Source organism: Canis lupus, chromosome 2 (genome assembly GCF_011100685.1).
Source record: "Canis lupus familiaris isolate Mischka breed German Shepherd chromosome 2, alternate assembly UU_Cfam_GSD_1.0, whole genome shotgun sequence".
Taxonomy (NCBI): Eukaryota; Metazoa; Chordata; class Mammalia; order Carnivora; family Canidae; genus Canis; species Canis lupus.
In genome coordinates, this window is record NC_049223.1 from 84,756,837 (window position 1) to 84,783,726 (window position 26,890).

General features: G+C 64.3%; 3 protein-coding genes and 1 long non-coding RNA gene across 4 annotated transcripts in view; 3 read left to right on the top strand and 1 right to left on the bottom strand.

Annotated features, from left to right (window-relative positions):
* CASZ1 (castor zinc finger 1) overlaps positions 1–1,618 on the top strand; it is a 42,231-nt gene extending 40,613 nt beyond the window's left edge. The window contains exon 14 of the mRNA XM_038532041.1: positions 720–1,618. Coding sequence (XP_038387969.1) covers positions 720–1,062 — 343 coding nt within the window. The 3' untranslated portion in view covers positions 1,063–1,618. The remainder of the gene's footprint in view (positions 1–719) is intronic.
* A 1,922-nt stretch (positions 1,619–3,540) lies between these two features.
* Positions 3,541–12,050, top strand: LOC119870026 (zinc finger protein castor homolog 1-like). The gene is made up of 9 exons (XM_038529603.1): positions 3,541–4,590; positions 5,014–5,165; positions 5,284–5,425; positions 5,911–6,210; positions 7,759–8,504; positions 8,673–8,974; positions 10,308–10,389; positions 11,227–11,358; positions 11,964–12,050. The coding sequence occupies exons 2-9, from the start codon at positions 5,094–5,096 to the stop codon at positions 12,048–12,050; spliced, it is 1,863 nt and encodes a 620-aa protein (XP_038385531.1). The 5' UTR covers positions 3,541–4,590; positions 5,014–5,093.
* Positions 12,051–14,078: 2,028 nt separating this feature from the next.
* Positions 14,079–23,418, top strand: LOC119870515. The gene is made up of 2 exons (XR_005356204.1): positions 14,079–15,226; positions 22,964–23,418. It is a non-coding gene; the product is annotated as an uncharacterized LOC119870515 (long non-coding RNA).
* The window catches only part of PEX14 (peroxisomal biogenesis factor 14), a 138,261-nt gene continuing 126,598 nt past the window's right edge, over positions 15,228–26,890 (bottom strand). The window contains exons 5-9 of the mRNA XM_038532042.1: positions 24,437–24,522; positions 21,345–21,447; positions 20,069–20,166; positions 16,701–16,792; positions 15,228–16,080 (exon numbers count right to left, since the gene is read on the bottom strand). Of these exons, the coding sequence (XP_038387970.1) occupies positions 15,633–16,080; positions 16,701–16,792; positions 20,069–20,166; positions 21,345–21,447; positions 24,437–24,522 (827 nt within the window). The 3' untranslated portion in view covers positions 15,228–15,632. The remainder of the gene's footprint in view (positions 16,081–16,700; positions 16,793–20,068; positions 20,167–21,344; positions 21,448–24,436; positions 24,523–26,890) is intronic.

A 26,890-nucleotide genomic window follows, 5' to 3' on the forward strand; every position in this document is an offset into this window, starting at 1 on the left:
CCACCTGCTCAGCTCCTAGCAGGGTCCTCGGAGCCCGTCCAGGCCCCACTTAGAGCCCCGGAGCATAGTCTCCTGCTGCCCCCCGCTCCCCACACCCCACGCCCCTGCGGCCCGGCAGGCAGCCCTACCTGATGCTCCCTGAGAGTTAGCTGCACAGACCCCTGCTCTGACCCAGGCAGGGACCCTAGGAAGTAGGCCTTTCCAAGCCCAGCATCGTGGATTTGTAGATCCTCTTTGGCCTAAAAATAATGAAATTAATTTGTAAACCCATTGAGCTGAAAAGTACAGGCCAGCCGCCTGCTGTAATGGAATGCAGGATGCGCAGACATTTAAAACAGACTTTCTCTGCTGCTGGGCCCCAGCTCAGGCTCCACCTGCTGCAGGAGAGCCAACCTCGGAGGCTGAGACCCACCTTTAACTCTCGAGCAGATTCTGGAAGCACAGACTTGGTGCCCCAGGGCCTGTTGTCAGGGGCGGACACAGCGCGAGGGTCACAGGGGAAGGTGTAGTGAGGGCCAGGCCGGGAGCCCAGGTGCAGGACCAGAGGTCACAGCCGTTGGCTGCCAGTCCTTCCTTCCTGGTAGGACCCCGCCCCGAGCTGGGGGCTGGGGAGGGCACCACAGCCCCTCAGGTGTATGGGGCTGGCCCCAGGGAAGGGCTCCCTGCTCCGGGCTCTCATCACTTCCCACCCGAGACGCTGGCGCCTCTGCTTGTTGCAGCTTCCACTTGCGGACAGAGGGAGGAGCCGTGAAGGGAACCGCAGAGGCCGCCTTCCCTGCCACCGCGGCCGAGACCAAACCTGCCTTGGCCCCCTCGTCCCCGTCGGCACCTCCCGTCACCACAGCCACGGTTCCTGCTCTGGAGGGTCCCACTCCCAGCCCGGCCGCCGTGCCCTCCACCCCCACGCTGCTCGCCTGGAAGCAGCTGGCTTCCACCATACCCCAGATGCCTCAGATTCCAGCGCCAGTGCCTCACCTGCCCACTTCGCCCTTGGCAACGACTTCTCTAGAAAACGCCAAGCCCCAGGTCAAACCCGGATTCCTCCAGTTCCAGGAGAAGTGAGTCCCTCGATGAGCCGGGAGTCCCGTGTCCCCCGCGTGTCTCGGGAGTAGGTGCTAGCAAGGGCAGCCGCGGAGGCCACTGCCACTCCCTCTGCAGGTAGCCCTGGCCGTCCCCAGCCTCTCTGGGACACCGTCGTCGGACCGGGTCTTTCTAGCCAAAGACCCTGCTGCTCTGACCTCCCTACCTATTCCCAGAGCGGGCAGCTGGCGAGGGGTGGGAGGAGATGACACTGTGAGGACTGGCTCGGGTGGGCTGGGAGGGGTGGTTGTCGCCTGGCAAGGAGGGTGGCATCGGCTCTGCGCCTCCCTGTCGGTGTCTGTGGCTCGCTCTCGTGGCCCAGCCTCTGCAGAGCAAGCTAAGTCCTGGGTGGGGGGCGAGGGGGCTAGGCCCCCTCCAGGCCCACGCCCACCTGCACGGTGGTCTGAGCTCTCAGGGGTGGAAGGACCCTTCCTCATTGGATGGTGGTGGCGCCTTGTGGCGAGAACGGTGACTCTGTATCGTGATGTGTGCGGCTTCCTGTTCTCAATAAAAGTAATAAATTGGATGTGAACACACACGGCCTGAGTGGCAGCTGTCCTCCCTCTCTGAGCACCTGGGGCTGGGCCTGTGGCATGGAAGGGGACCTGCACTCCTCTCCATCCCCCCAGAGCTCCCCTTCCTCCGTCCCGCCCCCCACGGCGGTAGCCCTCCCAGTTTCCCCAGCTTGGAGGATTCCCACCCCGGGGCCACCGAGGGGGCAGCCGGCCAGGGCAGGAGGCCGGGGCAGGGCACCCCCGCACCTATGTGCAGCGCAGGAGGCAGGCCGTGGGGCAGGGCGGCTGTGGCCAGGGCAGGCCGGCACGGGGGCTCCGCCCAGCACCCCGCCGCCCCCCCAGGCTCCACCACTCAGCTGGCCTGTGAGGTCCTCTGAGTGGGCGGGAGCCCCACGCCCCGGGCCAACCCTGGGGGCCACCCCCGGGGCAGCCGTGCGCCTCAGCAGGCCCCGCACCAGGTGCACATTCCCACTGGAGCTTCCTGGTAGGGCTGCCCACCCATCTGCACCCTGTCAGTCAGCCACACCCAGGGCAGTGCCTGTGCCAGGCCGCCAGGCCCTCACTGGCCCCCCGCCAGGGCTGGCCGCGCCATCTCGCACTTTCACATCCAAGAGGTTACTGCAGCCGTCCTTATCTATAATCCTGAGGTGTGGCCATGGAAACTACGTGTCCCAGCATGCAATGCTCTGGGCAGCCTGCACACTGCAATCCTTCCCGCACCTCCGAGCTCCAAAAAGAAGGCAGGACTGCATGCTGGGATCTGTAGTCTCCTCTGGCTGGAGCCACTCGTTGAGCAGGAGGGCAGCCGGGCAGCCCAGGGGCCATTCGTCCAGGCCGCACCACAGCACGAGGACTGTCAGGGCGTCAGGGTGTCGGTGGGGAGGCCCCGGGATGCCACTGACCTTCTGGGCTGTGGTTTCATTCCAGCGATCCCTGCCTCGCGACGGACTGCAAGTATGCCAACAAGTTCCACTTCCACTGTCTCTTCGGGAACTGCAAGTACGTCTGCAAAACCTCAGGCAAGGCGGAGTCGCACTGCCTGGACCACATCAACCCCAACAACAACCTGGTCAACGTGCGGGACCAGTTCGCGTACTACTCGCTTCAGTGTCTCTGTCCCAACCAGGTGAGTGCGGGGGCAGGGGGCGGGGGGGGCCCGGGCCCAGCTCCCCCTGGCAGGGATTCTGTTCCTTACGCCCGTTTGGAATGGTTCTCCTCCCGTCCCTGGAGGCTGCCAGGAGCGTCCAGGTTGATGGTCCGTCAGGAAGGTCCCGTGTTGTCATCCCTGCCTGCGGTGGGGACTCAACCGGCAGCCAGTGTGCACTTGGCATCGTCCCACCTGTCCTGGAACTATGCTCCCTTCCCCCGGACGCCTACGATTTTAAAATTCTAGGCCCATCGGACAGCTAGAGATTGAACTGTCCGTGCCCCAGACAGGAAGGGCGGATCAAGGTCACACACAGGCGGGGCCTAGTCCTGGAGGGGGCTGGTGGGCAGAGCGCCTCGAGAAGGAGCCCGGTCCCAGGGCTGGCGGCCAGAGGACAGTGCTAGCATTGATGAGCGATGTCTGCCCCGGGTGTGGGATTGGCCGGCAGGACCGCCAGGTAGGATGTTTCAGTCGAGTGGCCAAAGGGACACACTGCTTTCTGACCCGAGATTCTGAGCAGGGAAGGGCACATGCACCGGGGCCTGCCCCGGCCCCGTGGGAGCTCCTGACCCTCCCGCCTTCCCTGCAGCATTGCGAGTTCCGGATGCGCGGCCACTACCACTGCCTGCGGACCGGCTGCTACTTCGTGACCAACATCACCACCAAGCTGCCGTGGCACATAAAGAAGCATGAGAAAGCCGAGCGGCGCGCAGCCAACGGATTCAAGTACTTCACCAAGCGCGAGGAGTGTGGCAGGCTAGGTACTGGCGGCCGGGGTTGGGGGCAGCAGCAGGCAGCAGGGGTCGGCTCTGGCTCCCGGGGCCCTGGTGGCCTCGGCCCCCTCTCCTGGTCCCCACCTCTCAGCCCTGCCCAACGGCAGACCAGACACCGAGGGCGACTGGGGGCAACGGCCCCCTCCCTGCCCCCCGGGAACTGCCACGTGGTAGAGGCAGGCTCTGACCCTGTGCTCTTTGCTTCCCCCTCAAGAGGCCATGCAGGTGACATAGGAGCTCTTGAAGTTGCCCGCCCTGGGCTCTTTTTCCAGGGCTTTCCCTCTGAGGTCTTTGTGCAGAACGGACTCTGCTTCGTCAGCTCATTGGTTCGTTCAGCAGGTGCTTAGGGAGGAACAGCTGCATGCGGAGCAGCTGTGGCAGGAGGTGGCAGGGGTGGCGGCAGTAAGGGTTTTCAGGGTCTGCTCTGGCCGGCACCACGCTTGGTGGCTTGTCTGCTGGACAAGCAGGTACACAGTGGGTCAGCCCAGAGCATGTGACCTGTGACCCAGGGCGACCCAGGAGGAGGTGGCCCCGGGGCCGGGAAGGCCACACATGATGGCCCTGAGCTTTGCAGCAGATGCTGGGGAGCTGAGTCGGGGAGAGCTGGGCCCTCCGCAGGGAAGCTGTCCGGAGGCCCCCCCGCCTGACCGAGGACCCCCGTCGCTCCCTGCCCTAGCTGCCCTGGGGATGCCCATGGGGCGGGGGGTCTGCAGGTGGAGGGCCTCAGGATGGAGCCCCATGTTCAGGGCCTGCGGGTGTGGGGCGGGAATCGGTCAGGGAGACACGAGGGGCCAGGAGGCGGCTGGGGTGCTGGGCGGGCCTGCCGGGCCTCAGGTGCTGGCGCCGGGTGTGGGGGGCAGAGGTGGGGCCGCTGCCGCTGCGGACGGCCCCTCTATAGGGAAGGGGTGAGCACTCAAAGCCCCTGCCAGGAAGGGCAGGAAGCAAACCTTCCTTTCAAGTATTAATTCAGAAAGAATTCAGAGGGTTGGTAGCCGTAGCAACAGGTGTCAACATTCGGTGGCCCGTGTTGTCCTCTGGCTCCTCTGACGGGCGTCGGGGTGCTCTGGAGCCATCCGTATTTACTCAACTTTGGGGGTTGTCGGTGGTAGTTGGGGCCAAACAAAGCTGGGGATGATATGAGACACCTGGCCAGCCCCGGTGCCATGGCGACGGGCAGGCCTTCACCTGCCCCGCGCTGACACTGTTTCAGCCCTGCCTGCTGTTTGTTCTCGGCCCAGAGGGAGGGGGAGGTGGGTGGGGGCAGGGCAGGGCAGAGGCTCCCCTGTGGCGGGCTCCCACGGGGGACATGGAGACACGTCATGCTTGCAGGAAGGGGGCTGACCTGGGGACGGGTCATCAGGGCCTCTTGCCCCGGGCCCGGGCCCTCTGAGGGCAGGGTAGGGGGCCCGGCCTGCCACTGTCACGGGCTTCACGCCAGGCCGCAGGGTGGGGCCAGGCCTGGGGGCGCGGGGGCTGATGGCCGTGGGTGCGTTCGCAGGCTGCAAGTACAACCAGGTCAACAGCCACTTCCACTGCATCCGCGAGGGCTGCCAGTTCTCCTTCCTCCTCAAGCACCAGATGACCTCCCATGCCCGGAAGCACATGCGGAGGATGCTGGGGAAGAACTTCGACCGCGTGCCCGCCTCCCAGGTAAGGGTGGCGCCGCAGGCCGTGCCCCCTCTGCCCGAGGCGCCGACGTGGCCCGCATCCCGCTCCTGCTTCCAGCAGGTGGGCGGCCCCCTCCTGAGCACCACCCGCCGCCTTTCAGGGCCCCCCGAGCCTGATGGACACGGAGACCGATGAGTACATGGACTACACGGGCTGCAGCCCGGGCGCCGTGTCCTCCGAGTCATCCACCATGGACCGAAGCTGCTCCAGCACCCCCGTGGGCAACGAGAGCACCGCGGCAGGTGAGCGGCGGCCGGGCCCGAGCAGCGGGCCAGGAAGAGACGGCCGGGCCGGCCAGGTGGCCCGAGCGGGGACAGGGCCCGCCGGTCGGTGGGACACGGGTCGTTGAGGCCACCGCCCGCCGGCACCCAGCCGTCGGCTTCAGTTCCCAGGCGAGGACCCAGGCTTGTCCTCTGAGCGCCTGGACCAGCAGCACAGGCCCCGGCGGAGGGGCAGGTAGGCCGGGACCGCCAGCGCCCGGCCCGGCCCCACCCCAGTGGCGCCGCCTGAGCCCGGCGAGAGCCCCCGCACAGCCTCCCCGGCCTCTCCTCCTCTGCCGTCTCCTTCCCGTCTCTCCTGGCGCCTCTCTGCTCCTCATCTGTCCACGTGTTTTCATATCATACTTGCTTCTGCCATCGGGTTTCTCATTTTGGTTCTTTTTTGTTTGTTTTTTGTTTGTTTTGGTTTTCTTTTTTTTTTTTTTTCTGCTTTTCTCCACCCTCTCCAGGCTGCCCGGCTCCTCCTCCTCCTCCTCTTCCTCCTCCTGCTGCCGCTGGCGACGAGGCTGCCCGCGTGGCTCCGCAGCCCGCACTGACCCCGTCCTTCTCAGCGGCCGTGCTGCGGGCGCCCCTCCCCTCCCTCCCATGCCTCTTTTCTCCGCCCTGTCTCTCATACTCTCTGCTCAGTGCCACTATCGGAGCCACCCGGGGCCTGGGCCACCCTGTCAGCAGCCCACCCCGCTTCCCGCCCGCCACTGCCACTCCAACTCCAGTAAAAAGTGACGTCCCCGTAGTTCAGGATGCCGCAGGTAACTCGCACATGCCTTCTCGCCAGCCTTTGTCACCCCACCTGACCCTTGAGGCTGTGATCGGGGACCTGGCCTTTTTCCTGTGGCCTTGCTGGGCCGAGGACAGGGCCACCTGGTCCCCTGCGGACAGCTCCTCTACACTCCCGCTCGGCGCTGGGTCCGGGCGGGCTCCTGCCACCAGCCAGAACCCGCAGCCCTGGAGCCGGGCAGGAGGACAGAGGGAGGCTCTGTGGCCCAGGCCCTGGCTGGCTCAGTGATGACTCCTGACCCCCCCTGCCCCCCTGCCTGACCCCCCCTGCCCCCCTGCAGATCTGATGATCTGCAGGGGTGGGACCTGCCCTCCCCGCCCTCTGGTGCACCCATCACCCGCCTCTGCACCTTCCTTTGCTCATTTGTGCCTCCCATTCTGCCTGACTGCTGGGCCAGCGCGGCACCAGGTCTCGGGCTGTGGCCAAGGGCAGGGCAGGGGCCCCGTGTAGGGGGTGCAGCCCATGGAAAGCCATCGCAGGCATAACCAGATGACCCTGTGACCTCGGCCCCAAAGCAGCCACTCCTCACTCACCTGACCTCCAGGCCCCAGGCCTGTGTGCTGTGCTGGGCACCCCCACCCCGCGACAGAGCTTGGTGTCCCCTGTTAAGGGTGGGTGGCTGGGTGGGGGCCCTAGGCGGATGATGCCGCCCAGCGGGGCCCTGGAGGCTCGCAGCTCTGTAGGCAGGTTGGGGCGGGCTGCACGCGTCAGCCCAGGGGGAAGCCTGGAGGAAGCCCACCTTGGCCTTGCGCAGCGCCGGGCCCCAAGCTTTCTCTCTGGTTTCTAGGGTGTGGAGCAGGGAGTGCGAGGATCGCGGCCTTCCCCCCGGGGGCCTGTGCCGCGCCAGGGGGCTGCTTGCCCCTCACCCTGCAGCTGTAGGGCCCATGGTGCGTCCCAGAAACGGGGTACAGGACTAACCACGCTGACGGGTGCAGGCAGGCAGCCCTGCCACTGGGGCGTCCTAAGTCTAGGGGAGCCGTTGGGTCCAGCAGGGCGGGCACAGGTGGGCGCCCCTCTGTTGGCCGAGCCCTGGCCACTCAGCAGGGCTGGTGTCTCCCAGCAAACGGGGGGCCCACGACCCCAACAAGACCAGAACGAGCCTTCTGGCAAGAAGCGGGCAGGTGTCCCTCCCGCGGGGAGTTACAGTTCCCCGACCCCCTGGCGGACAGGCGGGCGCCGCGGAGGAGGGGTCCTCATCAGAGGCGGTGCAGGCCCGGGCCGGGGTAGCCGCGCTGCGCCGCCCACATTCCCCCTTCGGCTTCAGTCGGCGCCGGCGTCCCCACTTCCCGCCCGAACTGGCCAGAGCGGCCCCGCGGCCCCGCTGCCGGGCGCCACCCGCCGCGGAGCCTGTGCGGCCGCCCCGTAGGCGGGGGTGACCGAGGGCGGCCCCGGGCTCCCGGCTGGGGGCGGGGGGAGCGGCCGCGGGGCCCCGGGAGCCCGGAGGGGGGGGCAGGCGGTCGGCGCCCTCGGGTCAGCGCTCCGGGCGCCGCCGGGTTGCTGACCGCGCCCCGCCCCGCAGGGAACACCATCTCCATGCCCGCGGCGTCCGGGGCCAAGAAGCGCTTCTGGATCATCGAGGACATGTCGCCCTTCGGCAAGCGGCGCAAGACGGCGGCGTCGCGCAAGATGCTGGACGAGGGCATGATGCTGGAGGGCTTCCGGCGCTTCGACCTGTACGAGGACTGCAAGGACGCCGCGTGCCAGTTCTCGCTCAAGGTCACGCACTACCACTGCACGCGCGAGAACTGCGGCTACAAGTTCTGCGGCCGCACGCACATGTACAAGCACGCGCAGCACCACGACCGCGTGGACAACCTGGTGCTGGACGACTTCAAGCGCTTCAAGGCGTCGCTGCGCTGCCACTTCGCCGACTGCCCGTTCTCGGGCGCGAGCACGCACTTCCACTGCCTGCGCTGCCGCTTCCGCTGCACGGACAGCACCAAGGTCACGGCGCACCGCAAGCACCACGGCAAGCAGGACGTGATCAGCGCGGCGGGCTTCCGCCAGTTCAGCTCGAGCGCCGACTGCGCCGTGGCCGACTGCAAGTACAAGCTCCGCTGCTCGCACTTCCACTGCACCTACCCCGGCTGCCGCCACACGGTGGTCGGGATGTCGCAGATGGACTCGCACAAGCGCAAGCACGACAAGCAGGAGCGCGGGGAGCCGCCCGCCGCCTCGCCCGGCCCCGCCGGCGCCCCGGACGCCGCCCTGCCGCTGGGCCCCGAGCCCGCGCTGCTCTTCCTGCCGCCCGCCGCCGCCGCCGCCGCCGCCGCCGCGCCCGCGCCCGCCGGCCCGGGGCTGGGGCTGGGGCTGGGGCCGGGGCCGGGGCTGGGGCCGGGGCTGGGCGACCCCGGCGACCCCGGCCCGCTCGACGGCCCCCGCGACGGCCCCGCCGCGCCCGCGCCCGGCCCCGCGGCCGGGGAGTCGTCGCAGGAGGACGACGAGGAGGAGCTGGAGCTGCCCGAGGAGGACGCGGACGACGACGAGGACGACGACGAGGACGACGACGACGAGGACGACGACGACGACGAGGACGACGACGACGACGAGGACCTGCGCACCGACTCGGAGGAGTCGCTGCCCGAGGCGGCGGGGGGCGGCGGGGCCGGGGGCGCGGAGCCCGGAGCTGGCGGCGCCCGCCGCGGCCTCGCCCTAGCCCTAGCCGGCCGTCGGGGCGGGGGCGCGGGGACCGGCGGGGACCGGCGGGGGCGCCCGGGGCCGCTGCGACTCCCGCTGTACAGATGCGGTTTCTGCGTCGGGCCGAGCCGGGCGCGCCCCCGCGGCCCCCGCCCCGCCCCGCCGCCCCGCAGGTGCTTCCGGACCCCGAGTCCGTCTCAGGACAGAGGCGGGGCCCCCCTCTGGTGCTCCGGGCCCCCCGCCCCCCCGCCCCGCCCGCGAGGACCGGCTGCGAGCGCCCCTCCCCTCAGCTGCAGGCGGGGTCTTCTTCAGGGAAACAGAAGGTGCTCTTGTCGGGGTGTCCTCCCCCGGGAGCGGGCCCCGGGCCCCACGACCGCGCCGGCGGGACTCCTCATGCTCAGGACTGGGGGCGCGGCCCCTGCGGCGGAGACGCACCCCGGGGCGCGGGGCGGAGGGAGCCCAGCCAGCCCCTGGGGGTGGGGGTGGGGGTGGGGCGGGGCGGGGGCGCCGCGCGGGGACCCCGGGGCGCGGCCTCTGCCGCGGGGGCCTCGGGGCGGGGGCGCAGGGCCTGGCGGGGCCTCGGCCACCCACGCCGTGGAACCGGAAGGATACCACTCTCCGGGGCTTTAATATTCAAAATGGGGAAAAACGCGAGAAAGTTGTACAGTATTTTTCCTGTAAAGGTTATTATTCTACATAGAACAAAAAAAAAAACAAAAAAAAAAGGCAGGCGGGCCGCGGAGCACAGGCCGCCGCGGCCCAGCCCCGGTTGGACACCGAGTGCAATCGCTCACGTGGGATTTCGTTTCCATTCGTTTTCGGGGCCTTACCCGAGTGAGGCTGTCTCGACAGTAGCACTGACGGGAGCTGCGCGATTCCAACTTTTAACTTGAATTTTGTAGAAACAAGGAAAAAAGGACTATTACTGTTGATACAAGTTTGTAGTTAACTTAATTTTGAGTTTTTCTCTATTGGTTATGTGTGTGGCTTTATAGGGCTTTTTTTTTTTTTTTTTTTTTTTTCCAGTTTGTTATTTTTGATTTTTTTTGTTTGGGATGCTTCTTTGCTGGTGCAACCCACCCAGACCAGGTCCCCGCGCCTCGAGCCCACAGGTCCCAGCGGGCTTGCGGAGGAAGGCCCACGCGGCAGGGGCGCCCGGGGCGGCTCGGGTCCTGGCCCCCGGCCTGGCTGGGGGGACCCTGCGACTCGGCCTGTCACCCCGATCGCCGAGGGGGGCCTCACGCGACGGCAGGGGGCACTGGGTTTTCTTTTCTTTTTTGTCCGTGTGTGGTGTGCGTGTGCGTGTGCGCGCGTGTCCTCTTGGCGGCCCACAGCTCGGGAGCCAGGACCACCTGCGCTTGGGGGGGGGGGGGTTGGGGGGTCCCACTGAGCGCACCTGATGCAACAGGAGCAAATCCTTGTCCGAAACAGCCCCGCGCAGAGCCTCCCGAACTCTGTGGGCGCCGCGCTGCTGCTGAGCGCTCGCCCAGACTCTGCTCTCCACCGCCCCTGGGTGCGTGGAGGGAGTTTTGTAAAGGAAAAAAAAAAAAGAAAAAAACAAAACACAAAAACATTTTTCAATGTAGCAGACTTTAAAAAAAAAATTAAAAAAAAAAGAAAATCGAAGATGCCGACAGTGCGAAGTCTAGCCTTTTGTAACCTTCATATTGCACACTAGGACTATAAGCCATTGCTAGCTCATTTTGAATTTTAATGTGTAATTTTTGTTTTATTTTCTTTCTGTGGGGAAAATAATGCTTGATCCACCAATGCTCTTTTTAATGTTTTATAACTATGTATGTGTATATATATAAATATAAAATAATATGTATGCACATATGTGTGTGTATATATCTATATGTATATACATATATAGATATATAGAGATATATAGAGAGGTTTTGAGACGAAAACTGCAGAACGTGAAAACCGAACTGAACAGCGTGTGCTCTGATTACTTGAATCTGGTCTCCTCGGCACCTGGTTAACTGAATATTTTTCCACTTGAATTTAGCGCTATTAGAAATTTAATATATGTGTTTTATTTATTTGATTTTTTTTTTTTTTGCATGACTGATGCAAGGTTTGACATTTTCACTCAATAAAAACTGGAAAAAAACCTATCAAGTTTTTTATTTTTAAAACGAGCCCCAGGTGGGCTGGCGGGGAGCCGGCCGTGTAGACGGCGCGTGTGCCAGGGCGGCGTGGGGAGGGCCCGGCGGGCCGGTCTCGCCTGGGCTGGGGCCGGTTGGGGGGCGCAGGCCCTGCCCACCCGGGGGCGGCCGGAGGGCACCGCGCCTGGCGAGGCCGCTGGGCAGGCGCTGGGCAGGGTCCCTCCTCCTTCCTGCAGGGACCTGCCCGGGCGGGACGGTGCGACCCGGATCCCATCCGGATGCTGGCCCGGCTCCTGCCTGGAGCTCCCGGCGGCATCGCTGGGCCTCGGAGGGAGCGGAGGCGCGGGGTCCGCCTTGAGGAAGTCGGGGTGCCGCACCCCCGCAGCGCGTTTCCAGCGCGGCCCCAGCACAGGAGGCCCTTCCTTTCCTTCCTTCTTCCTGGAACGCAGCCCACGGGCTATTTACATAAATATGTTAGTAACAGACGCGAAAATATATACTTTTTTCTGTCTTATTAAAATTTCAAGTTGGAACTCGCCTATTGTTTGTGGATATCTCAATTCTGTTAAATAAAACAGTGACTAATTTATGGGATAAAACGCAAGTTCAACAAATTAAAACCATTATTGGAGCTTCGCAGGCCCTGGTGGGCCGAGCAGCCCTCCCAAGGGGCCTGAGGGGCGGCCCAGAGCCAAGCCCGGACCTGGCGGCGAGGGGGTGCTGAGCGCCCGGCTGCCTGCGGCCGCTGGGGGAGCCCCCAGAGGCTGGGACGGGCAGCGGCCCCTCAGGGGCTCCTGGGGCCCCGGGGGGGGGGGGCGGGCAGCGGCCCCCAGGTCTCCCCGGCCCAGAGGGCCCTCGGGGTCCGCCCGCGGGGGTGGGAGGGAGGCCCAGCCTAGCTGCGGGCAGGCAGGAGGCACCAGGGCCGCAGTGGGGGTCACTGGCTCTCGGGGTGACCCTCCCCACAGCCCCACAGCCTGAGGGCGACCAGGCCCGTGACCGTCAGGATGCCCGTCAGATGCCGCAGCAGCTCATGGCCGGGGCCAGGCCCTGCCCGGGATGAGGACAGAGCGGAGCGGCCACCCCACCCAGCGGGAGCCGCCCCGCAGACCCTGTCCCCACGCCCACGACCGAGGGGCGCAAGGTGGGCCCGGGCGGCACAGCCCCGCCCGCGGCTTGTTGGGCTCGGCGGGAAATGCAGTGAAACATGTCTGTGTTCCTGGATGTAATTAGCTGCGGCGTGATGCTCCTACACCGAACTGGGGCAAATTCAAGAGTTTTGTAACCTCTTGGAAAGAGCCAGAACCCGCTGCACAGGCTCACGCTGAGCTCAGCGGCCTGCCCACCTCCCACAGACCTGGCCCGGCCCGGGTGCTCCCGGCGGCTGAGTCACCCACGGGAGCTGGGCCCCGTTCCCCACCTGGACCCACAGGGACAGCAGGCAAGACATCTTGGCCGGGGACCAGGGCAGGCCGGGGACCAGGGAGGGCGAAGTGTGGCCGCCCCGGGGCCCCACTCAGGCCTCGGGGAAGCAGGGGAGACAGCAGGGCCCCTCCGACGGGCTGCAGCCCTGGGGGCCTGTGGGGCCGACCGGACAGCAAGGCTCCTGGGGGGCCTGGCACTGCGGGAGGCGGACGGGACCTGGGTGGCCTGCCGCCCCCCTGCTGCCACCGTGAGCCCCGCAACCCCTGCCCCTCGGGGGACATGTGTGGCCTGCGGAGTCCAAACTTGCTCCCGACCACTGACGCCCCTCGGCCCCTCGCCCCTCGGCCATGAGGCCAGAGCCCTCCCCCGCCAGGTCACCCCGTGTCCAGCAGGCACCCCGGGGATGCCAACGCCTGGACTCGAGGCCTGGGCACCCAGCGTGGGTACCTTTCGCTACAAAGATCCTTCCGGGACTCGTCAGGGAGCAGGGAAAGGCTCCGGGCGTCCTCCTGACGGAGCAGTAAAACCTCATCTCCTCCCCTGGAAGAGCGTGACCTCCAGGGAGCCCAAGAACCACTGAAGTCTGTTGGGATTTGGGTGAAAGGCACCCCAGAATGCTGGGGCGCGGCGGGGGAGCTGGGCACTGCAGAGAGCGCCCCCCCTAGTGCGGGCCTCGCATGGACGCAGTGGGGGACCCCTGTGTGGGGCAGGCCTAACCCCAGGTGAGCAGGACCCCCGAGGCTGCAGCCACACCCGCCGCCTGACCAGCACCTTTGCCTCTGCTGCTGGAGCCCCGACCCTCCTCCGGGGCCTGGGCACGAAGGATTAAGTAAACTCCTGGGGATCAGGTTGTCACCTGCCTGCCCTTCCTCCTTCCTCCTCCGGGGGCTGCGGGGAGCGGTAGGGGAGGGGAGGGCAGGGGCGGGGGGGGGGGGGGGGGGGGGGGGGCGAGGAGGGGGAGGTGGGGGCCCAGACCCAGGGACGCTCCTCAGCGCTCCCAGCAGAGGGCGAGGGCAGGAGGGAAGCCGGGGGAGGCCCACACCACTCGGCCCACTGGGCGGGAGCCCCCCGAGCCCCCCGCAGACACGATTCACTTCCAGGGAGACAGCAGGCCGCAGGGTCAGGCGGTGGGGGGGGCTTCTCATCTTTATTAAAATAAGGGGGGACCCGCGGCCTGCGCTCCAGCCCCTGCTGTGTCCCCACCTCCGCAGCCCCCGACCTGTGCTTGCGCGACAGCAGGTCGCAGGAGCAGGCCCACCGAGGGGTGAGGGGCGTTGGGCTGTGGGCGAGCGCGGGGCCACGGGGGACGGTGGGGACCCTCGGCTGCGGGGCCGCCCGACCTCCTGGGGCTGGGGCCGCTTCTTTCCTAAAAGACACTTTACAAAACTACACTGTCACTGGGTCTAAGAACCTTCCTCCTTCCAGGAAGGCCTGCGGGCGCTGCCTGCTGCTCACTTCTGCCCCTTTCCAAATATTTTTACCTTATTTGGATGAAATGCATTATTTTTCTAATGAAAGGCTTTTTTTTCAAAGGGCTGTTTTCCCTCCGTCCAGCAGCTGCCTTTATTAGGCAGCGCTCACGCCGTTTTGGGGAGGGGTTTTTTCCTCCCTGAAACCTCGCCAGGCCGCTGTCCTCCAGCGCGGACACGGGAGCCCGGGACCCGCAGGGCAAAGGCCTCCAGGTCCGTCCCCGTGTGTGCGCTGTGGGCCGGGGGGCGGCGAGGCCCCGGGAGCCCTGTCCAGGAGTTCCCCACCCCCCCCCCGCCCCCCGCCAGGCTCCCTGCCCTCTGCTCGCCCCGTCTGGTGCCCCCTCTGCAAAGCTTGAGACCCCGTCAGAGGCGACAATGGCCCCCAGCCTTAGAGCTGACGGGGAGACACCCTCGGCACCGTGGGGACCAGGGGCTCCCGGGTACTGACAGGGTGGTGGCGGGCCAGCGCGGGGACCGGGCCTCCGGCCTCTGCTCACTGGTCTGGGGTCCGCCCGCCTGGCTCTCCGACCCTAGGAGCCCTCGCCCAGGACAGGATGGGACGGGCTGGTTGCCCCCGCAGGCTGAGCAGCCTGGCTCCTGGGGGGGCAGTAACGGGGCAGAGGGGACTCGCTATGCGGGGTATGCTCAGTCCGGGGGAGCGTGTACTGGGAAAAGAGACGGCAGGGATGTGACAGGAGGTGCGAGCCCCGGAGGGGACACCGGAGAGCCAGGGGCCGGACCCCGAGTCGCCGTCACCCGCATGGGGCCCTGGGCCACGGGGCCAGCCAGGAGTCCGCAGCAGCAGGTGGGGGGCTCCGAACCCCTGGAAGGGCCCAGGGGGGAGGACACGTCCTCAAGGCAAAGCAGCCGCAGTGCCGAGCATCTGCCCCGGGGCTCCGGCTGGGCGGGCGGCGGGCACGGCATCCGCGGCCACGCTCCCTGCACCTGGCGCCCGCCGGGCACCTACACGCGGCCCTCCCCACGGGGCTGCAGCCCGGGCTGGGAGCAGGGGCTCCTGGGTGCAGGGGCTCCCGGGGGGAGGGTCGCGTGCGTTTTCTGGGCACAGCGGAGCTGCCGTGAAGGTTCCAGAGGCGGGGAGGGCGAGGAGCCGGGGAGGCGGACGAGCAGGACACACGCTCTCCCGGGAGCACACGCGTCCATTTAAGGAAGGGGAGCTGGTCACACTCACCCCAGGCCCAGATGCCGCGGCGAGGTCCCTTCCCCGCTGGCACCAGGAGGTCGCCCCGCGGCACGGGCACCGGGAGCAGCTCGGGACATCGGCCTGGGCAGGGCTCACCCCCTCCGGGCCCAGGGCGCCCGCGCACACAAGGAGCGGAGGCAGCAGGTAAATAGTGACAACTCGTATTTATTACAATTATGTACAGCAGTAGCGTCTAGCGGGGCACGTTCCCAGGCGGGCAGGCGGGGAGGCCCGATGCCGGCAAGGGGAGGCGAGGACCAGTGTCGCCGCAGGGGCAGCGGAGTCGCGAGGCGGAAGCGAGGCCGGTGGACGGGCGGGGGCGGCCCGGCAGCAAGGGCACGGGGTGAGGCTTCTGGAAGCGCCGATCCCGGCCCCTGGGAAGTGGGCAGCAGGGGCAGCAGCAGCCCCCGAGGGTCAGGAGCCAGGTACTTAGACTACCTCTTGTCATGCAGGTGCGAGGTCGAGGTCGGCAGGTGCTCGGCGACCAGGCCCCCGCCTCGAGCCCCGCAGGTGAGGGGGCTGCCCAGGGCCTGCCGGGAGCCCCAGGCGCTCAGTCCCGCTCGTGCTCGTTGCTGGCGCCCTCGGGCCGGCGCAGCTTCTCCACCTGCTCGTTGATCTGCCCGTCCCCGCCCCGGCGGTCCTCCCGCTGCACCCCGAGGCAGTCCTCCTCGTCCACGTGGCTCACGTCCTCGTCCTCCTCGTCCTCCTCGTCCTCCCTCTTCTCTTCCTCACCCTGCACCTCCATCCTCACCTGGCCCTTCACGTCCAGCACCCCCTGGCCCTCCTCCTGGGGGCCCAGCAGGTGGTAGGCGGCCGTGGAGCCCTCGGGGCTGTGGCCCTCCTTCACGGGCGAGGACGACGTGGACTCGTTGCTGACAGGCGAGATGTCGCTGCTGCTGTGGTGGTTGGCGGCAGCGGGGCTGGAGGGTGATGGGGACTTGACGGGGATCTGCCAGGATGGGATCTTCGGGGCCGAGGGGGACGGTGGGAACTGCCTCCTGACATGGGGGACAAGAAACAGGCGGTGCCGGGACCTGGGTCCTCCCTTGCAGAGCCCCCCCCCCACCGCTGCCACGCGGGGGACACAGTGACACCCAGGCCCCCAGGCCCCTCCCTTCCCCTTCAGAGACCAGGCCCTGGGGCGGCTGCGCAGAGCCCCCCACCCCCTGCAGGGCGCCTCCTCGGGGCCAGGCCTGCCTCCCCTGGGCCCCGGCCCGTGGGTGGACCCCCCTGGTTCCTCGCGCCCGGGAGCGGGGTTGGGGAGAGGGTGGGCGCCTACAGGGAGCGGAGCCTGGGGTGGAGACCGGGGCCCCATCTGCCTGGTCTGTGGCCTGGGTGGGCGCGGGAAGGCCCGGCCTCGGGCTGTGGGGTCGGTGGCCTCGCGACCAGCAGGGTGACACCACCGCACTTTGCTAAAAAACCTCCGCGTGCAACACTCAGCAGGGAGCTTGGGTCTCTGCTCCTGCTTCCTGCCCTGAGCGGCCAGCCGGGACCGAAGCTGATTCCATGGGGACCAGGGGGTCAGGTCCGCTCAGCAGGGCTTGGGGGCGCGCGGCGAGCAGTCTGGGCCCAGCTCCGCCCCCCCAGCTGCCCCCCGGCCCGCGCCGCCCCCTCCTACCGATTTAAGAGCAGCCCCTTCAAGGAGTTGATCTCTGACTTGAGCTCATTGATATTCTGCGACTCCAGGATCCAGTTGGTAGACGTCGTGGCCTGAGGTCAAAACACGGGAGACGAGGGTCAGAGGGGGGCCCCCTCCCGCCCCGTGCAGCGCTGGCCAGGGTGGCAGCAGGGGCCGCAGGCTCTGGGGGCTCAGAGCGTGAGTGCCCCACGCGGCAGCCCGGGGCCCCCGGGGACGGCCCTGCCCCTGCCCCTCAGGAGCCCGCCCACCAGGCACCCCAAACCAAGCGTGTCCACCTCTCCTCCCGGACGCCATCAAGCAGCCGTGACGTGTGCGGGGGAGTGAGAAGGGTGCTCCGACCACACAAGTAACAGCGACGGCAGAGCCTGTGTCGTCTTCCAAGAGACGCGAGCCTCGTGTTTGCAGCAGGAGAGTGTGGGGCGACGCCGCGGCGGGAACCATGCCCGGCACGGGGTGGCAGAAGCACACCGTCCGCCCTGCGGCCCTCCGTCCCCACGCATGTCGGAAATATCTCGTTTAAACTAATAAAGTAAGTGAATCCCACGGCCTCACCACCCGTTGCGCGGATGGCATCGGGCGGCGCCCACGGCCTCCGGGACCGCAAGCCCAGCCCGCCTCCCTGCGCTCACGCCCCGAGCGGGACGCCACGGGCGGTGCGTGGAAGCCTCGAGGGGCGAGCCCGTCGCCACCATCTTCCCAACGCCATTCGCTTGGCTTTGTGTCCGGGCCACGTTCCGGCACTTGTCGCATTGCAGACTTCCATTGTCATCGTATTTGCTACAGTGACCGGTGATCAGCGACCATGACTCGCTGGCAGCTCCGATGACGGCTAGCGTATTTTACTTCTGTTTTTTGGCAATAAAGTACTTTCAAAGTCGGGCATGCACATTTTGGGGGCGTAACGCTCTAGCGTCTGCAGCGGAGTCCGGGACAGCATGAACGTGACGTCTACGTGTGCGCTGGGAAACCAAAGAAGTCAAGCGCCTCGCTGGGCTGCGGCATCCGCTCGGCTGGGCCTGGGAGCAGACCCGGCGGCCCCGCGGCACCTTCCCTCGCTGCCGGGCGGCCCGAGGCTCCCGCCGCGCCCCGGGCTGCGCCCCGTGATCCACAAAGCTGCGACAGCGTCGGCCCCGCCACCACCCACAGCCACTGCTGCAGGAGGCTCCGGAGGCTCCGCAGAGAAGGAAGCTGTCCCAGGACCTAAGGCCAACGGCCTCCCCGAAGAGGACCCGCGGGGGAGCTGCCACAGCGCCCCGCCCGCACGGCCGTCCCGCAGACCCTTCCCCCTGCCCTGCACCGTTTCCCACACCTTTCTGGGGCAAACCTTGGTGGGACAGACAGAGGGGAGAGTCCCAGCGGCGGTGCCCCGGACGCAGCTGCCGGCGGCCACGCGGCCTGTGAGGGTTTCTGGGCCAGTTCCAGGCACGAGGGGCCCAGGCATGAGGCCCTGCACCCACCAGGCCGGAGGCTGGCCAGGAGGCTCCAAGGCACAGAGTCGTCGTGCGGGGCCCTGGCTTCCCTAACGCCTCTGCCCCGGCCTGACCCAGAAAACCTGAACCGTGAGCTCAGGAGAAGACAGGGAGGCCCAGGCCGGCGGAGGGCAGGGGCCCTGGACGTCCTGGCCGCCCGGCGGGGCCAGTGGCCGGGGGGTCCTGGAGCGAGTGCACGCGGCCCCCGCCCCCCGCAAACAGCAGTCGCCGTGCACACGTCCCCTCGGGGTCTCCCCTGCAGACCACAGACAGCGCAGATCCGGGAGCCACTGTTCTGGCTTCTCAGAGACCCCGAAAGCCACAGCAGCCCATTAACAAGGGAGCAGTTTCCACTCACCGGCCTACAAAGGACTCAAATTTCCAAACGCATATGGTGCCAGATGCCAGGATTTAGAAATAAAATCTGACATCTGGGGCTTTTTAGCCAGTCTCTTTAAAAAACAGTTGTAGAAAACTCCCAGCCTTCGGTTTTATGTAGGTTTTTTAATTACTTAACGCTCTTCTTTTTAATTTTTTACAGTGCTGCAGTAGGAGCTTGGAAGCCAGATATAAAAACTTACATTACAGCTGAGAAAACACAGCTCTGAGTCTCTGGTTTATGGGGAAACCAAAGTCTTCACGCATGTGGGTTCAGACAGCACAGCAGTGAGCCCCGCTTCAGCGCGGGCGAGGCCAGGCGGGGCCCCGCGGGAGGGCCAGCACCCCTGTGCACGCAGGCGCCGCCCGGCACAATCTGGGGCCCCCTCCCTTCTTAAAATGCAACATGTGGTCTTAATCTTGATGCTTAAGGTCTGCAAACAGTTTTCCAATTTCCGGAATGGCTTCTGGCCATTGGCAGGCCACCGCTCCCAAAGATAATAGGTCGGGGAGGGGGGGGGCGTCCGTAACCAGGCCTTCCCGGCTGCTTTACGGGCCGCCCGCCCACGGGGAGCACGCACGGTGGCTGGCTGGAGGTGGCCCCGGGCAACCGCAGCCAGCTGAGGAGGAACTGCAGGCAGCACCTCCGTGTGGGGGACCCAAGAGGCGATTCTTGGGGGCCCTCTTCACAGGAGTCACCCCAGATTCCTTCGGAAATGGAAAGATTACTGTTTCCCTTGGTCTTCTAAATACGAAAGATTTGAGCTCGGGCTCCCATCTGGTTCTGTGCGGGATGGGGCTTCTCCCGGGAGAACCACTCAGAGGAGGTTCCTTACGGGGCTGCAGAAACGCACCCCCCCCCCCTCCCAGCGCTCCCGGTGCTCCCGGCACATGCGGCCGGTGGAGGAGGTGCCCCCACAGCTCCAGCTCCAGCTCCAGCTCAGGGACGGAGGAGGAAACTAAGCCTCAGCGAGGTTAAGGAACCTGCTGTGCTCACACAGCTCGCTCACCCGTGGCCCAGGAAGCCGGGTTCGAGGGTCTGTGTGGCATGGACCTGCCCAGGCAACCCCCGCTGGTGCTCCCGCAGGGAAGTCTGACTTGCTGAGGCCTGGCCTGGAGGACCTGCCCACCGCAGCAGAGTTCACCCAGAGCCTGGGCACCGTCCCCCCACCTCCCTGTTGCCTGGACTTGCTCTTGGCGATGCCATGACCTGTGGCCTAACGTGCTCGTGGAGACCACCCTGTGTCCACACCGACCACCTCCCGAGCTCGGGCGTGCGTTGCCACGGGAACGGAGGCCCCCAGGCAGAGCTGCTTCTCCTCCCTCCTGCTAGGAGGGGACAGGGAGGCGGTGACCGCCTCTGCAGAGGGCAATGGGGGCCCCTGCTGTGTAACGGGCAGGAGGACGCAGGGGAACCCCGCACAACACAGTGGCCTGGGCCCCAGGCCCCACAGACCCTGAGCAGTGGGCCCGGATCTGGAGAGGGTCAGGGAGAAGTACCTTGGCTGCAGCCAGTTCGTGTGCGAGCTCCTGGACTTTCTGCTGCTGCTGAATCAGCAGCTCCTGGACAGACGCTAAAGTCATCTGTAGCTGAGTCACTGGGAGGAGAAAGGAGTCGCATCTCTGTTAAACGACACACAGATTCCTCCCCTCCCGGTCCATACACCTACAGCTGCTGCATCTAACTTGTCTGCAGGCCGCCCCCCCCGCCCCCCGCCCGGCGCCACGCACGGCATCTCCGCGCTCCGGGCCAGGTACCTGCACCGAGTCTAACCTCTCGCATCCCCGCTCCATCTTTCCACTGGGCACGTGTCCGTGGCCAACAGTGTACCCGTCCTGAACCTCTCCCCTCCGATGACACGTGCTTATGGCTTTGGTGCTGCCCGCACGTCAGCCCCTCACGGGGTCCCTGTGGAATGCTTGGGCTCCCCGAAGCCGGCAGGAACACGCCTCAGGCCTGCGATCCTGAGGGCCTGGAGAGACTACAAATCCTGCTCTCCTGCTGCTGGCCCCTCGCTGCCACCCGCACCCAACCCCGAGGCTGCCGGAGCGCCCCCGGGTCACGGGGTCACGGGACCGAGTCTCCTTGGGCCCCCGCATCAGCCTCCCCAGGGCAGACACATCCGAGTGTTTCCGGGGCCTCTGCAAACACACCCCAGGGGGACAGACTCCCGCCTGGGACACAAGTTCTGGCGCTCGCCTGAGTTTTTAGATTCAGAGCCTCCGTCTAGTAAACAAGTTTTTAAAGAGGAAAAGCCACCTCTAGTGCGACAGGTCCCAGCTAATCTGGGCCATCGCTGGGGCACCGGGTAATGAACGCCAGCCCCGTGGAGTCGATGACAGAGGAGGTGGCCGGGGTCCCCGGAGCCGCAGTAATTACAGCCTTTCTTGACCTTGCGTTGGATTCTTAGAGGGAAGGGGGAAAAATCACTGAAAACCCCCCTGAAAACCTCACAGAAGCAGAAATTAAAAATGAACTTTACAGCCCTTAGAAAGGCTGTCATTTTATTCCCCTTATTAATATTCTGAGGTTGGGAGCCTTTCCGTAAAAACATAATTAATTGAGGCCGCGCCGACAGTAAACAAGCAATTTCAAATTAAACCGAAATGACGGCGGCTTCATTTGCAAATGTGAACAGATTCTCAGAGCAGATAAATGAAGTCACCACATAAAGTGGAGCCGGGGGGGGGGGGGGGGGGGGGGGGGGGGGCGGGGCAGAGACGGGGCTGCTTACCAAGGCTCCGAGGGCGACTTGATGGAGTCATTAATCTTTACCTGTCTGTGCCACGCTGCCACTCAGCTCCGAGAGGCTCGCCTCCATCCTCTCCAGGTGCTTCCTGTCCTCTCGGCCGCCCGTGATGAGGGGGAGCAGGTATCTCTATGAGGAGCAGGCTGGGCGTGAGCCCCCAGGCGTGGGCGCTCGGGGTCACCCCAGCAAGGTCTGGGATTCTGAGCACCCCGATCCCCCCGGCCCTCTGGGCTTGGGAACCCGACGCAGACACCGCGAACGCGGTACTCGAGTCACAAGGCTGATTAAGAAGCTTCATAAGGACGAGGACCAGGAAGTAGGGACAAGTTAAGGTCAAGTTGGTCTACTTTTGGTCCTTTTATTTAATTATCTCAATGATACTACGTATATTTCTATAACAACAATAACAACAACAAAAATTTGAAGTTCTGCTTTAAAAGTTGTAAGATGGAAGTGTAGACGGGGATACAAGACCCGAGCCACAGGTGGCCTCAGGGAGGGGCGGAAGGCACGTTCCCGCTGTATACTTCCCTGATCCTTTAGGCGTTCTGAGCCTTGCGAAATGAATTATCATTCAGAGACAAATGAGTAAAAGAAAATAAAAAAATTATTGGAGAAACTGTATGGAAATCCACAGATTTCTGGGCCACTGGTCCTTTCACTAGGGAATAACGTAAAGTATTCCGAGGCCATCGAAAGAGGGCACACCTCAGTTTTTTTCTAAACCGTGCCTTGAACCCTCAGAACCAGTGTCCTTCGGGTAAGAGCCAAATGCAGTCAAATGCCCCCGGACACAAGGGCAGAAGCTGAAGACACCGACCCCGGGGAGAAGGAAGCGGACGCCACAGGGCAACCAACAAGGGGGCCCGGAATCCGGGAGCCCAGGGCAGGGCGAGGGTCCTAGGACATTCAGAAAGAAGGCAAGGGGGACGTGGCCGGTAACCGGCTGCCTACTTTGAGGTGGGAAGGGGCAGGCGGCGGGCAGCAGGGTGACGCTGGAGGCCCGCGTGACGCTACTCGCGCTTCCCTCTGAAAGCTCAGGACATGGCGCCTCTTGTTTCAGAAGCGTGAGCCCGGTCCCAGCTTTCTCGGGGTGCACCGGAGGCAGCACAGCCCGGCTGGCAGGCGTGGTGACCGGCAGGCGGGCCCCAAGCCCTTGGCTTTCCTAATCTGTTTAGGGCCCACATGGGGAAAAGAAAGACGGCAACTTGTCCTTTGGGGTTTCTGTCCTGGGGAAGGAGAGGGAGGGCTCTCACGAGGGGTTTGCGGAGAACTCACTTCAAGAGCGACTCCTGAGTGGAGATCGTTATTCAGCAGACACAGAGAAGCATCTTCTATTTTGCAAAGTGCTTTTCAAGCACCGTGTGAGTTATTACCCACAACTGAGCCGAAACTCATCCAATTTGCAGCCTTACACTCCAGGTTGAAAGGTTCCTGAGATTCTTACGTGTAACAAACTACAAATTCTACCTCTGAGATCAAAAAAGCCGAAGGAAGGAGCACACACGCCAGCTGCCCCAGCCTGGGTCATTACGTATTCATTAGATAGTAAGGTGGTGGCTCTTACTGCTTCTTTAATTTAAAGAAACTAAAGAAATTCTCGTCAGCATTGCAACAATCTTTCAATGTCTCTTTTATTTTTAAGGCCAAGGATAAAGATCAGAGCTTCGTGGCAAGAACCGAAGACACCTCTGCTTTGCTCTGACGGGAGCTGCGCTCCACTTCCGCTGGACCCCGGCCGTCCGAGGGGGCCACGTGATGACTGGGCCCCACTTAGTAGAACTGGGACGTTATTTTGAGGATTCTATCTTAGCATTTTATTCTTCCCGGCGACTGTACGCAGTTAGCTACTTGGAAACAGGCTCTTCGTACACAGGGTAATGAGGGGCGTACATCGGGTCGCGGGAGAAGCCCCAGGACCTAGGACATTTTGCTTCGGGATTCCTGACATGGAAATTTCCAATTCCAAGAAGAGACGTTGCTCTGAAAAAATCATACTCTCCTACCCCGCTGTCACTAGCGTTTGCACGAAGTCAAAAATTAAGAATCCCAGAGCACAGTGTTTAAACACGTTTCACGTACTAAAAGTTACAATGGTGACTGAATCTGGGTGTTCATTTGGATTCTTTTTTTTTTTTAATCACCAAATAAGGGATGGAGTTGCAGGTGGCCTCAGGGGGAAAGAGGCCTTCTCTCCGGGACCAGCAGACGGCAAGTCCTCCGGTCCCTATTTTACCTTTTGTCTCCGGGACCTAACCCGGCTCTGCATCTTCCAGAAAAGACTCACTTGCTTCAAATCAAAGTGAGGATCTGGTAGTTCGCATCTGGCCAGTATTTGGTACCAAGGGAGTACACGCTCCCGTCATGCCTGCAGCTCTGCTGTAAGCAGTGACGTCTGGGATCCTGAGGGCTGACTATGAAGTTTGGGAAAAAATAAACCTAGGGATTTACACAGACGCCAACAAAATATATAGGAAACAAAAACAGAGCCCATAAATATGATGATACTGAGATTCCAAAGCCAGTTCCAAATACTTGAGTAGAATAATGGCACATAGAGCGCTTCCTGTGTGCCGGCACATGGCGCTTTCCGAGGGTGCGCTGGCCCTTGGAGCCTCACAGCGGCCTCGTGAGACCGGTACCGTTGTCCCCACTTTACAGATGGGACCACCGAGCTCCTACTAAGTGGCCGAGTCGGGATGTAACGCAGCAGCTGGGCTCAGTGTTCCTGCTCTCAACTACCTTGTCATTCTGTCTCTTAAAAACGTCCTGACTACTCAGCACGTGCAAGCACTGTTCTAAGTCCTCGACGTGGCCTGCTGACCGACGGGCCCCAGAGTCACTGCAGCGGGGGCTCTGAGGTGCGACACCCAGGGCAGCAGGTGCGCAGGGTCTGAGGTCACCAAGGGCACCCATTCAAGCGGGGGGCAGGTGTAGACTGAACTGGTGAACCGGGCGCGCCCCCCTCCCCCCCCCGCAGAAACCGTGCTCACTCGTGCACTCTGCCTCCACACGGCCCCTCTCCTGCCATCGTGCCCCAGGGCTGAGCGTCTCGACACAGGTGAACCTTGGGACCGGGGAGAACGGGGTCGGGGGACACGGAGGGGGGCGGACATACCTTGTAGAGCTGGTGAAAGCCGAACACGATGCCTGTTGTGATGACGGCCAAGGCCCCGTAGTCTCTCCATCGGGACCCCACAGGGCCTGAGGGTGGGAGCAGAGGCAGGTCAGGAGGAGCATACGCGTCTCTCCCGGGCAGGGGAGAGCACAGGTACCGCCTCCTCCTCTCGAAGGATCGGCAACTGTGATGCGGCTGCACAGGACAGCGGGACAGTCGGGAACAGCGCTCCAGGGACGCCCCGCCTCAGCCGCACCCCTACCGCGGGGCAGTCGGGTGGCGGAGGCGTCCACACTTGGGACCGAGGGTGCAGTGAGGCTGACTGAGGCTGACGCAGACACAGGTCCCCAGGCCCTCCCTCGGACAGGGAGGAGCAAAGAGCCACCTCAGAGCCAGGGGAGGGACAGGAGGAGGCTGCATGCTGTTTGCAGGACCACATGAGGCGTCAGCTGTGCGCCCGACAGGGTCAGGGGCCCCGGAGCGTGTGGCGGCGAGGCCCGGTGCCCTGTCTGCTCCGCCCCGGAACCGCTGCAGGACGCAGCTTACAAGTGACCGAACAAGATCAGTGCAGAGACTGCTCGAGGAGGCCCAACAGGTGGGGCGCCTGGCGGGCTCAGCCATATGACTGCAACATACGACCCTTGACCTCGGGGTCCTGACTCGAGCCCCACGTCGGGTGGAGAGAGGACTTCAATAAATAAGATCTTCAAGCAACAAGAAGGCCCAACGGGGCCATGAGAGTGGGGGAGGGCGGGGGAGGGAGCCAGGGGCCGCAGAGCCTCGGAGGAGGCAGATGCTGAAACATGTGGGGTCCCTGGGCCAGAGATCCAGGCAGGGGACGGCAACGTGGCGGCGCAGGCTGACCTGCGCTCAAAGGACAGAAGGCGGCCAGTGTGGCCCGAGTGAGCCCCTGGGCCTACCCAAGAGGAGAGGCCAGCAAGAACAGGGAGGGTGAGCCAGGCGGGAGCGGTGGAGGGTGGAGTGGGGGTGGAAGGAGGTGGGACACGCCATGGCCGGGTGTGGAGCGTGGCCAAGGAACCAGATTGTGTCACAAGCAGTAGGGTCACGGGAGGCTCTGAGCCCACGAGTGACCCAGTCAGCTCTGTGCTCAGGGAGAACAGCGTCAGGGACCCTCGAGGGCAGAGGGGGGCAGAGGTGGGGAGGCAGCTGCTGCCCGGGACCATGGAAGGTAAAACAAGACAAGACAGGACGAGAGGCTGGGGAGAATGCGTGCTGCTGCCGTGGGGGACCCGGAGTTACGCGGGAGCAGGCCCCCGGCCCGGGGCTCCAGAATGCCACTTAGTAGATGCCCCCACTGCCGAGTGGAGTTCCGACCCTGCAGGAGCACAGCGGGGTTTGTTACCTCGTAATCTTTCCCACGGACTGTTTACAAGGTGCCTGTGTGTCCATAATCTTCTCTGACGCTCTGCCTCCGCTCAAGGGATCGGTCGTGGAAGGCACTGCCCACCGTCTCCACAATGACCGACACTGCAGGACACTGGTCAGTCTGCAGAATCAGACCACGGTGCCCGTGCCAAGTCATCCAGGAGGCACCCTCTCTACTACGACAAGGGAGCTGGGCTCCGGACGCGCATTTGGGAGAGAAAAGGTGAAGCAGGAAGAGCAACCCAAACTTCTTGAGAAGAGCGCCACTGCTCTCAGGGCAAAGCCCACAGGACGCCGTGTGTCCCAGCCTCCTCCTCCCACCCCGTGCCTGCAAGCCCCCCAGGAGCCCCCCGCGTCTCCTGACCAAAGGGAAGCAGAAGAGGGACCTCCTCCAGGCTCAGCAGCAGGACGCAGGCCACCAGGGGATCCAAGGGGCCAAGACCTCCCAGGGGACGGGGTGGATGCTCCCTCCTCCCTGAGCTGCTGAATCGGGTCTTAGGAGGCAGATGTGACAGTGATGCAGGGGCCTGGAAGGGTCTCGCGTTGGCCACCTGCCCCCACTGCCGGCACAGCCTGTGGATCCCAAACCAGCCTCCCGAAGTGGCCCAGCCCTGGACTCTCCTGCACAAACTGTGATCAACAGGTGGTCTCTCCCTCAGCCCTCAACTCCCTTTCTTTGTTTTACAGCTTTTGAATCAGCCGATAGACGCATGTGGTCCAAACAGCACGTGGCTCCGTCAGTCTACTGCCAACAGGCTCCTCCACCACAAGAGCCACTGGAACAGCCTCCCATCCATCCCGCCGGAGGCTCTGAATGCACATGTGAGGCAACCCCGACAAGCACCGTGTCCCTTCTGCTTCCCTACTTCGCATCCTGCTTTCCTCATAGCCGTGTGGCATTCCACTCAAGCTATCCTCCCACTGATTTCCGGCCTCTTACTATTCCCCAAGGGCCGTGTACATACGTCATCTCACGTAAGTGTTTGAGCGCACCTGTACACGTGAACTCCTAGGAGCCTGGATCGGAGGAACGTGCAATCTGTAGTTTTGAGAGATCCTGTCAGGTGG